The 12162-nt window shown below is 39.8% G+C and overlaps 2 protein-coding genes across 5 annotated transcripts in view; one reads left to right on the top strand and one right to left on the bottom strand.

Moving 5' to 3' along the window:
- Positions 1 to 1455, top strand: part of LOC139456396 (transcription elongation factor SPT6-like) — a 51591-nt gene extending 50136 nt beyond the window's left edge. For both annotated transcript variants that reach the window (XM_071238088.1, XM_071238089.1), the window contains exon 38: positions 226 to 1455. In XM_071238088.1, the coding sequence (XP_071094189.1) occupies positions 226 to 624 (399 nt within the window). In that variant the 3' untranslated portion in view covers positions 625 to 1455. The remainder of the gene's footprint in view (positions 1 to 225) is intronic.
- Positions 1456 to 2220: 765 nt separating this feature from the next.
- LOC139456399 (uncharacterized) lies at positions 2221 to 12133 on the bottom strand. Of its 3 annotated transcripts, none has more exons than XM_071238097.1 (3): positions 12077 to 12133; positions 7782 to 8140; positions 2221 to 3503 (listed from the first exon to the last, which is right to left on the bottom strand). In XM_071238097.1, exons 2-3 carry the CDS (start codon positions 8076 to 8078, stop codon positions 2697 to 2699), a joined length of 1104 nt encoding a protein of 367 aa, XP_071094198.1. In that variant the 5' UTR covers positions 8079 to 8140; positions 12077 to 12133; the 3' UTR covers positions 2221 to 2696. The 3 variants fall into 3 exon arrangements, with proteins under 3 accessions (XP_071094198.1, XP_071094197.1, XP_071094196.1); XM_071238096.1 differs by lacking the exon at positions 12077 to 12133 and adding an exon at positions 11418 to 11471; XM_071238095.1 differs by lacking the exon at positions 12077 to 12133 and adding an exon at positions 9059 to 9436.
- Between the last annotated feature and the right edge of the window lie 29 nt (positions 12134 to 12162).

Raw genomic sequence — 12162 nt, 5'->3', positions numbered from 1 at the left:
CTGACCTCAGACAATCCCACAATTGATATCATTAACATTATTGAATAGAATTCTCAATTGGTATAAAACATAAGGACAATGCTATGAAATTGAAATGTTACTTTATTCTTTGAAGGTGGAAATTGTATTTATTTTTGTAAATGACAAAAAAAGAAAGAAAAGATGATTTTTTCTTAGTGGAAAAAAAGAAGAATGAAAATAAATGATGATCTGTGTATGTTCCAGCAACCAACACCGCTGGGCATGACTCCACTTGTAACCCCCTCCTACCATGGCCAGATAGCCACTACTCCAGGAGGGCAGCCCATCAACACGCCTTCCTACAACCCTACACCACGCACTGCCTGGCCACCCACTACACCCAGGACTCCTGCACGTACACCCCAACACAGAACCACACCGGGCCAGACAACGCAGCGGATGACGCCACGGCCCACACCCTCCACCCCTGCTGCCACTGATTGGGCCAAGGCAGCCGAGATGTGGGCAAAGAGGAAGCAGGATTCCCGCAAGCCAACAACACCTCGCTCTCATAGTTCTCCTCGTGTGCGACCCTCACCTAGTCCCATGCTGGACAGTAGTCCAGATGGCGGAGATGCCACTCCCCTCATCGATGAGCGCTGAACACCAAGAAAATGACAGGAGCAGTGCTTTTGTTGTGCCAGCTTGAGAGATCATCTCTCAGCTGGAAGTTGATATGACCAGGTGCCTCATCTACAGCAAGTGAACAACCAGGTGGTGTCTGCCTCAGCATGTGTATGTAGAAGCTGTTGGGAAGAGTGTGTGCCTGGTCCTGTACATACATCCGACAGCTCCCAAGTGCTGCTTATATGTTGACTATTGCTGGATACCATCATACGTTACAAATGGTGGGCTGCTAAGGGGCAAGGAAGGTCTTCATCCTTTTGTTCAGAGTAAGATGTATGTATTGTGTAGATTGGTTGAATCTGTACAAATATACTTACAATCATGGAACAAGGCAAAACATGTCAATTGCATTGTCATGTTTTATGTGTCACAGGATGTCTTCATTTGTATTTATTGATACTTTTTCCTAATGTATTAATGATCTTACAGGTATTTCTCTGGGAGGGAATCATGAAACAGTTTGATACAGTGTGGCAGAGATGTTTGCCTGTGTAAATAATCACAGCTGTAAGTGAATCATGTCTCCTCTACATTTTAAAAGCATTTGTTGTACAAGGTTATATAACATTGAGGTATTGCTGATATGTGCATGTATAACAAAGGGAACATGCCTGGCACCAGAGAAGGTATGCACATTATTTGTAGGGGAACTTTCTAGTTCAGTTTGGAACATTTGAAAGGGACAACATTTCCTGTGACCTATGACATACTTGCCTGTGTTTCTCATTTCTGATGCTCCATTTGTCATTGAGGACAGTTACATTGTATAAAGCATATCTTTACACAGAAATAAAATCTTCTCAACAGTGCAATCTTTCTTACTTTGTTTTACTCAGATCATTTGTCACCAGACTGGAAGTTTGATTACCGGGTACTGTTGGAACTTGTATCAGGGCCTGGCAGTCTAAATGTGTCCTCACACTCAGAATGAGGGCCTGGCTGTCTCAATGTGTCCTCACACCCAGAATGAGGGCCTGACTGTCTTAATGTGTCCTCACACCCAGAATGAGGGCCTGGCAGTCTCAATGTGTCCTCACATCCAGAATGAGGGCCTGGCAGTCTAAATGTGTCCTCACACTCAGAATGAGGGCCTGGCTGTCTTAATGTGTCCTCACACCCAGAATGAGGGCCTGGCTGTCTCAATGTGTCCTCACACCCAGAATGAGGGCCTGGCTGTCTCAATGTGTCCTCACACACAGAATGAGGGCCTGGCTGTCTCAATGTGTCATTACACGCAGGCAGCCAGGCCCTGATCCAGGGTGTGAGGATACACTAAGACAGCCATGGGTGCCACTATGGCGTGAAGATGCACTGAGACAGGCAAACCTGGTTGGATGACCGGCCCTGATACTGGACAGTGTGTCCATTTTAGGATTTGTATCAATGTATTATGTTTTGGTGATGTATTTATTCTAAGGTATTTAACAAAACACTGCTCTATACAGGTGGATGTGTAAGTATAGATTATTCTATTCGGTATAAAACTATGTGAGACATTATAAAAATCGATAACAAACATCATGCTTGTCATATTGAGAAATATATTTTGTACAAGAAATAGTAAATGAGGCATAAAAAATCATTTCCACTGGATCTCCCTTGTCCAACTATATGACATTTTTACAAAATACATCACACCTGGCGAATATATGTCAATGCTAAGGAGACAAATGAACTTATTATTGTCTTCACTGAAACCCAACTTGGCACACTCACATGATACTTCTTGTGAGACCAGAGTGACTTTTAAATCCATATGTGGCTCCGTATGTTGAGTAAACCACATTGATAGAATGTTTTAGAATGTTAGCCTTGAACTTGATCTCCTCACCCTCCAACATATGGTCCATCTTTACAGTAGAACTCTTCTCCAAGAAAGAAGGACACTTCCATTTGATGTTCTATAGCCTTATGTTATGGTTACAGGCTAGAACTTCCTGGATGTATACAGACAAACCACTATTTAAGTTGCTAAGTGAATAAACCTTTTTTATGTTGGAAACTGTTCTTACTAACCAGTTCTCAACTACATGTATAGATTAAGTGCATTAAGTGCCACATTTCTCATTGCAAACATATTTGCCTCCAAACTCCATGGCATAGTGAGAGATGTGTTGTTTATCCATCAGCATGCCCTTTTTGAACACCAAGATGTCTGCCGTGGCACTGTAGCTCTCAACACATGCCCGGCGGAACCCTGTCGTCTCAGGTCCATATAAACAGTCACTGAAGGCTTTTGTGTTGCTGCTGATGTAGATGTGCAAAGTGTGTACCAACCCGATTGCCGTCAAATTTATGTGGCCTGCACACCCATCGTGTCTACTTTCAACTCTACTATCAACAGGCGTGTAGTCCAGCATTAGTTGTTTAGCAGGATTCCTGTAGCCAATCAAATAGGCTGTAACGGTTATAACATCTCTGACAATTCCTCCTGACAGTGAAAGACTTACGTTTGAAGCTGGGTTCACCCCCTGTGTCCAGATCCAGGCAGGAGGAAACGCCTTGCCCCAGTTCTTCTCCATGTGAGCCACTGCACTCCTTCCGGTCACCCGGAGGCCAATATGCGGTACACTAAACTCATACCACTCGACCCTCGACCGAAGACTGTATACGAACCAGTGGAGAGGGAGGGGCATATGTTCAAGCCAGCCCTCTGGACCCTTCCCATTGGGACCCCATGGGATAGGAGAAGATACTATCCCTCGGAAAATGGCGCCCTCTGTCTGGAAGCTGAAATGTGTCCTATTTTCTTGTACATTGAAGGTGATATTTTGTCCAGTTGTCCATTCAAAAACTGCCGGCGAAATGTCATCGGGGTTCTTAGAAACCGGAAATCCATGGACTGTAATATTCATCTGAAACAATCATGTTGCATTTGCAGTTGTAGTTGGTCGTTGTGAAAATCAACAATTACACACTTCTGTACTTAGTTGCCCTGTGGGCAGTGTGGTTTAAACTGATGGAATTTTCTCTGAAATATTAAAGATTGCCTTGAGTCAGGTAGTAATTGGTAAACAGTAGTAGTGTTCCCCATCACCACAGCACATTTTCCAAGATGGTGGCACTTCTATTCCGGTGCATGCTTGAACACACAACACCCGGAAGTGCTGCCATCTTGGAAAAGACGCTATGTCACTGCAATATGACAGCACATGAAATCACATGACGGAATGCACCGTTTTTGTGGCAGGATCTCTCAGGAAATGACATCATCGGTTGGTGGCCCATGCACAGAGGAGAGAGTGAAAAAAGGCAATGTTGGGGTATGTTGGGTCAGGGCATTGGGGCAAGCTGGAAAACAGCACCAAGGAGCAGCTACACATTATTAACAATGCAAACAAACTGGAGATTCAAGCATCGGGTTACGATTGGGGTAGCCCTAAAGAGAGCTACTGGAAGAGTGATAGGGAATATGTTTTTACAGTCTGCTGCATGCAAGGTCCTTGCCTCGGAAAAAGAATTGGCTGGTGCAGGCACTGTTGTGCAGTCATTGTTGATTCTTTCATAAGACTCCCTCACAGGACAAAGTGGAACCGACTTGAGGGATTCACTCTGTAGCACTGAGAAAAAAATGATACATCCCCAATTCTTTGATACTCTGGGGGTTTTGGTGGGGTGGTGGTGGTGCTGCTGCTGGAGGCAGCCTGTTCTGTCTTCATATCTTGTGCTTCAACAGGTCTGAGAAACACCTTTCTGAGGGTGCATCATATAATAAAGGGATGACTGCTTTAGCTCTTTACTGTCAGTTAAGACAACACCACCATCAATACCCCACCTCCATGGCCATAAAGATGCTGCCTACCAGTCTATGCCAAAAGCACTCTGAAGCAGGAGCAACACAATACTGAAAGTCCTGGTGCATTTATTGCAGTGTTGGGCCATCTTCAAGAGGCAAGGGATTTAGCTGACTATAAGTCAAATTCCTACCCTTGCCAAACTAGACTGGAATCTTGTGGCTCGATCGTAGAGCCACCAGAGTCTATCGTGAGTTATGTCCCTTCTATATTCCTCCTACTGACCAATCAGATTCCACCTCATATCACTTGCATTCTCTTCAAACAAAATGGAAGTGCCCAATCAAGATTTAATGTAACTAAAAGGGTCTTCCTCACAAAGTACATCAAATCACTGGAGCAAGTTGATTAAAAACATAAAGATTTGGAAAACATCTGTGAATGGTGGGTTGACGATACACTTGTTTTGCAAATCCTGTAATTAACCGAAATCTGCACAGATGACGATTTTATTACACGATTTGTGGTTGGACTATGCATAGCCTGTTATGCCAGCCAAAGTATAATGCAGAAATTCCAGCCTAATTCGGGAAGGGTGGAAACTGGACTTTTATAATCAGTTAACTCCTTTGCCTCACGACGATGGTGTTGGGCAGCAATGATGTGAGATGCTCTCTCACAGTCAAATGACCTTCGGAGTAGCAACCATCTCTCCCAAAAGAACACTTTTCACATTGCAAAAAAATGACAACATTGTCATAATGTGGCATCCAAGGTCTTTTGTATACAAACTATGAGAAGTTAGAGAAGAAATATAACGAGAAACTTAACATGCAACCATAACAGGTCTAAGATAGAGTTTTGTGTGTGTAGTAAGAACATGCACCATGAAGGGTTGCCCATTTTGCGTACTGGTTCCTTCTAGTGAGTGAAGACTGAGCCTGAAACCAGTTCCACATGAGCCCAACACTGACTGTGGTATCACGAGGATACCATCCACTGGCATGATGGACCAACACATAGAGATAGTACACACCAGGCTTGACGAGAATGAGGAATCCTATGTTGCAATGATGCCTGGTGCAAAACAATACACACACTCCCAATGTTGTCCTGGGAGATGACTGGGCTCCATGTTGACAATGCATGCTTTGACATACTGTCCCAGCTGTTGTTCAACATAGGTGTCTGGAAGTGAGGTCAGAATATGGGTCTCTTTGACATGATTGTCAACATCTTTGGTGATGTGCCCAGAATGTCACCGAGCCACCATAAGGGAGCAATATCTGTATACAGCTTTTCTCTTTTGTTCAATCCTCTCACCTTCCCAAGGAACCTCTCCATATCAGACAAACCTTTGTATAGTCATATTGCATTCATTCAAGTCCACACAAACAGATTGGCACACGTCTGCACGGTAAGACAGTTTGCTGAAGACTAACCTTTTCTTTCAAAACAAGGCAGTTGAAAAATGACTTCATTTGTATTCAGATACAAGATCAGGAAGAGCTTTAACTGCCACCACTATGGAAGATGCTAATAAAGTACATATGATTATGGATGATCAACACACCTCACCTAAAGTCACATAGCCAATACTGTTATGCATCTCTCATGAGAGCGTTTTGAAAACATTCTGAGGAATGAACTGGGCATGACAAACGTTTCAGCACACTGGGTCCCAAGGCATCCAACTCCTGATCAGAAATACACCAGGTTCATGATCTCTTGTAAGAATTTACGCCATTTTGAAGCAGACCCAGCAGATTTTGAGGAACAATTTGTAACCATGGATGAGGCTTGGGTTTACTACTGTCAGCCAAAGACTAAACAACAGTGAAGTCAGAAGTCTGTTCCAGGTTGATGGCTTCAATTTTCTGGGATTCTGAAGAAATGCTACTGGTGGACTACCCCTTGAGAGGTCAGAATTGTCAATATTCTGCAAAGCTGTAATATCAAGGCTACCGTCATGGAAAATTCACTAAAGGTTTGTTGTTCCACCAGGACAATGCAGCTGTGCACACGTCTGTTGTTACCATGGCTGCAATTCATGACTGTGGCTTTGAACTCCCAGAACACCCTCCGTATTCACCAGATTTGACACCATCAGATTTCTACATCTTCCTAAACTTAAAGAATGAACTGTCTGGCAAGCATTATGCAAATGATAATCAAATAATTGCAGCTGTTGAGGACTTGTTACACCTCCAGGAGGAGGTCTTCTGTATCATCCAGTCACTTCAGCATTGTTTGGCAGAAGTGTGTGTCCCACCCTCGCCCCCTCCTTCCTCTCTCCTCCATGCATGTACCCCCACCTTATTTTTGTAACATCCAATCCAATCTCATTAGAATCAGATTTTAGTACTTGCTACAGCTAAAAAGAAATCTGATCACTTATGGGTCACGCCAGACCTTTCATCCGACCAATCAGAGCGACGCTAACCAGATCGGAAAGTGACGGTTGAAATGTGTTTTCTAATAATGCAACCTTGAAAAGATAACAGGGAGTATTCTGAATGACAGTTACGTGCTGTACTACTGATTTCCTCAAAATATTCTTCCGTATCTCCCTTCAATGCAATAAAAGCTTGGTTGGAAGATACTTTTCATAGCTAATGGGAAGTACTGCCATACAAGCTCTGCCATCTATTAGACATTCCAGAATTTTCTTTTGTTCAGTTTTCAATTTTTTAATCAAGAATTTTGTAAAAATGTCTTTAAGTCATGGTCAAGCATGGAGTGCAGTATAGTTAGAGAAAGATGCTCTCTGATTGCCTAATGTCAGCTTCTTGTTAGTCGTTTCATTGGTCGGTCAAAGTTCATAAAAGGTCTTCTGATGTGACATAAAATGGGATGACCTCAGATGTATGTGTAGTGGTAATGAGAACAAACATCTTTGTCAAATCTGGTGAATACAGAGGGTGTTCTGGGAGTTCAAAGCCACAGTCATGAATTGCAGCCATGGTAACAACAGACGTGTGCACAGCTGCATTGTCCTGGTGGAACAACAAACCTTTAGTGAGATTGGATGGGATGTGACGGAAATCAGATGGGGGCATGCATGGAAGAGAGAGGAAGGAGGAACCGGAAGTGCTGCCATCTTGGAAAATGTACTATGGTGATGGGGGACACTACTAACAGTGAACATGATTGCAATACTCCCTCCCACTCTTCAAAGTCAAAATCTTAATTTCTATATTTTGTTGAGAAACATGGACCAAAAACTGAATTGTTTTTCAATTTATGGCCATCGTTACCTCAAACCTCAATTATCAGCCATAATGATGCGTATGTACACTCGCATTTAATATTTAGTAAAGCGGGGCACAGAACTTTAAAGTGGTAATTAGGATTTAACATATTGCTAAACAATTTTAGCCACCATACATACAAATATACCTGTGATCTGTTGAAGAAACCATTGTAGGACATTAATTTGCAGGTGGTGCACCCTTCACTGTACAGGATGGAAACTGCTACTACTGGGACGGTCAAGTTGGTCGTCTCTGGAAGCACATGACCAAACAGGAGGCCGATGCTTCGCCCAGACTGGACATCCAGGAGTCTCATGTACCAGCCCTCAAAGTAGGGTCCAGCCTGGGGGAAGAGGTGCGGTGAAAACTGATTGGCTACCACCTGGAGGATGTACAGGCTGGGTAGGAACGTCAAGCGTAACATCATCTGTAGGGATGTCATCGGTGTTGCCTTTACGTTACCTTCAATCGTGATCAGCTCTTGGTTTTGTCAAACAATGACCTCTGAATTGTTAACATAAAATGAGATATCTGAAAGTATTGTCAGTCATTAAATTAAGACCTTTTGAGCTTCTTCCTGAGGCAAGAGAGGTAACTGACTATAAAAGTCCAGTTTCCACCCTTGCTGAACTAGGCAGGAATTATGGAGTAACATTTTGGCTGGACTATCGAGTCTATGCATAGTCCAAACAAAATCTCGCAACGAAATCGAAATCCGGTTCGTAAACTGTTTCGATCGATTGCAGGATTTGCAAAGCATGTGCACCGCCAACTTGTTGTCAGCAGATATTTTCCAAATCCTTTCATGTTTTTAATCAAGGTGCTCACGTGATTTGATGCATTTCGCGATGTAAGACCCGTTTTATCACAGTATAGATCTTGATTATCGAGTTTGTATCATGTACACTGTTGCATTATATACAGTTTGTATCATGTACACTGTTGCATTATATATACAGTTTGTATCATGTACACTGTTGCATTATATATACAGTTTGTATCATGTACACTGTTGCATTGTATACAGTTTGTATCATGTACACTGTTGCATTATATACAGTTTGTATCATGTTCACTGTTGCATTATATATACAGTTTTTCTCCCATAACAGGGCTTGATCCTCAATCGCCAGCAGTGGTTTATTCGCAGTGGTTTATTTTTTTTCACCCAATCTGATTGGCTGGCTGAGAGTGGAGAGTGTGTCATCGCGTTTTGATTGGCTGGCTAAAAATAATTGACGGCACTATTTTCGGATCGGGGATACCCGAGGTCGTCCAGTACAGGAAATCCCCTGCTGGCAAAACATAACCGTAGTGACAATGTTTCCATTGCCGAAAGTTGGTGAATGAGAGAAAATTTGTCGGGGAAGAAGGGGTGTGATATGTGGAGATATATCAGAGAATTTCGGCTTCCCAACGTACCAGATTCATTTGCAGACGGTAACCAAAGCGAGATACCGCATCGATATTACGGGACCAGGTGAGCAACTCCTGTACATTCTTTACTGGGCGTTTTGAAGACTAATAACAAAGCTAATGAAACAGTTAATTAATTCATGTAAAAATACCGATGAAATAGTGAAACAAAACCATATTGTTTGGTATTTTTTTCTAAAAACAACTGTCAACCACATAAGAAATGTCACGTTATAACGAAGTGTTGATCTAGAGCCGATCGATCAAAAACATATTTCATAGTTAGGCCTATATTAAAATAATCGAGACTTAAATTTCATATTTTAATAAAATAAACACTCAGATAATTTGGATCTAAAGCAATACTTAATTTTAATGCAGGAAACGATCAATCTTTGCCGGACGGACCGTACACCTCACGACCAAGATGTTTTGCAACCACAGCAGTTGTTTCCCCTTTCAACAGGTGGAGTTATAATTAATGTATTTTGGCCTATAATTATTTGGTATTTTTTAAACATGAAGACTTCAATTATTTAAACATACTATCTCAGGAAATTAAGAAACTCGTTAATATGAAAAAACAACATTACCCCGTTTAAACTTGAATGTATTAAGTCATACCTAAATCTAAATAAACTCCAGAAGGTAATATATGTCTTCATATTTTTTCTTAACTATTTTGATTTATTATAGGGAGCAGACAAAATGATGAAGATAAAGATGGTGGGCACCAGTCAACCTTATCATGTATTTTTCTTTTTTAAAATAAAAAAAAATTGCAACAATGATGTACATGTATACATCTTAAAATATATTTTGTATTTTAGATAGGATGAAATAACCTCAAAATCAATTTTATATTATTAGTTTAAGGTAGAAACTCAATATTACAGTTAATCATTTTCAGAATTAACAGACAATACAGAGTATTAAGACATGTATAATTAGGTTTGTCTCAAGTATATTCTTTAAACCAAAGATGTATTATTTACCATGATTACTGAAAAAAACACTTCTTGAATAATGCAATTGTTATATTATCATAGCAGATAAAGAGCCCCAATATGCATAGCTAGCTTAATTGTAATGATAAGTATTTAGCATTTCTTGGGATGATAAACTGGACATATGACAAAATAAAAGAATATTTTTATTTATTATTCTCCCATGGTTTATTTTTTTTCGCATAATCTAATTGGCTGCCTGGGAGTGGAAAGCTGTGTCGCTTTTTTTATCAGAGACCTTAAATCATTCTAATGTGTAAATTTTCAGAACATGGTTAATAAAGAAAAACTCAAATTTATGGGTGATGAAGTGACCAACAAGAGGTCCTCTTATAACATTTTACCATAAACCTCATTTCTTTACATTAGCAATGTCTAATTTTAATCTTAATACTTTTTACAAAAAAATCACATATGAACAGGTCACTAAAATACATATTTATTATTATGTCTTGTTTTCATGAAGATTAAAAAGAAGAAAAGGTTAATTTTAAATTACCTATAATCAGTAAGTCTTAACTTCTAATCTGATTAAACAAAAAAAGAATAACGTTTGGAGGTAACTGTAGCAGTAAAATAGCAATGTAAGATTACAAGGGTATTAAAATGCAAATATTTGTAGAAATACTGAAATGGTAATTTATTGTTTACATATATCCTATGTATTTATGTTTCACACACAATAAAGTATTGTGCTTGTCAAATTCACATTGTTTCTTGTCATTCACAAATATGGGGAAATTAGATGACTCATTTAGTAACATTTTTGGTGTCATGATGTTAAATATTATGTTCAAAAGAAAAATTGTCTACTGAATGATAAAAGCACGTGCTCACCATGTTCAGGAAAAAATAAAAATAAAAAAAAGATGACATGAAATAATCATCATTTTACATATTAAATTATTCACTGTAAAATTAGTTTTAAAGAGCAAAATTTCGTCCAAAAATATTACAACCCATTGATGGATTTGAGAAGATGTAATCAGTTGATCAGTTGCCTGAGTTGGTATTTATAGAATCTTGCCTGATCAATCCTGCTGACAGTTCCTTTGGCCGTTGTTTTTCGTTAACAATATTTCACAATATACAAGACAATATTTAATTTCCTCTTAATTGGGTTTATGAAATGTGTTTCTAGCGAACAAATAAACGAATAACGTATTTACATACACTAAAAAGTGGGCCTATTTAGTGTTGCGCATTGAGAATGATAGTCACGGCGAGACGAATGCAAATAAAGATATTGGCCGAGTAATCCAAAACCATTAACAAATATCAAATCACATTACTAATTCTCAAAACGTTACTCCCATCAGCTTTTAATAGTTAACAAAAAACATAACATGAATGCTAACAAGTGGCTTGCCTGTCACGGAAAACTCGTGTGAGTTGTCTTCGCTAGATCCTTTTTACCTGTTTAAGGTGCAGTTGTCTTAGTGAGCATATTCGAAAACGAGGCTGGGGGGAATCCCGAGTGGTTAGTAAACACGGGAAATCTTCAACTACGAGCTCGACTTTTTATGGCGTATTGTTATGGGAGAAAAAGGATTAACCACTGTGTTCAGTTGTTACCGAATAATCTACACAATCGTGATTAATCTGTCACAATTAGAACTCGGCAAAGCCTCGTTCTAATCGTGACAGATTAATCACTCGTGTGTAGATTTTTCGGTAACAACTGAACACAGTGGTTAATCCTCTATGTATCATGTACACTGTTGCATTATATACAGTTTGTATCATGTACACTGTTGCATTATACACACTGTTGTATTATCCACACTGTTGTATTATCCACACTGTTGTAATAAGACATAAACAAATATTTGTTGATTACAATGTGACATAAATATTAATTTATGCATGATACAATAATTCTGTTCGAACTCAAATTCAAAATATTAACTTATTTTTAATTTTGAAATATAATAAATCTAGCACATTCACTGACCATTTTGACTGAACATATACAACAGACTGAGAGAGGATACAGACGGAATTCGTCACATCTTACATTTCATTCAGCAAATTACAATACATTGGCAAAAGTTGGAAATATTGCGATCGATTTTGTTACGTTGGTCCGTTAAGGGAGGCTAC

This window comes from Haliotis cracherodii, unplaced genomic scaffold (assembly GCF_022045235.1).
Source record: "Haliotis cracherodii isolate W230 unplaced genomic scaffold, xgHalCrac1.p SCAF_11, whole genome shotgun sequence".
Taxonomy (NCBI): domain Eukaryota; kingdom Metazoa; phylum Mollusca; class Gastropoda; order Lepetellida; family Haliotidae; genus Haliotis; species Haliotis cracherodii.
Note: the sequence above shows the minus strand (reverse complement) of the source record. Positions and strands in the feature narration are given on the sequence as shown.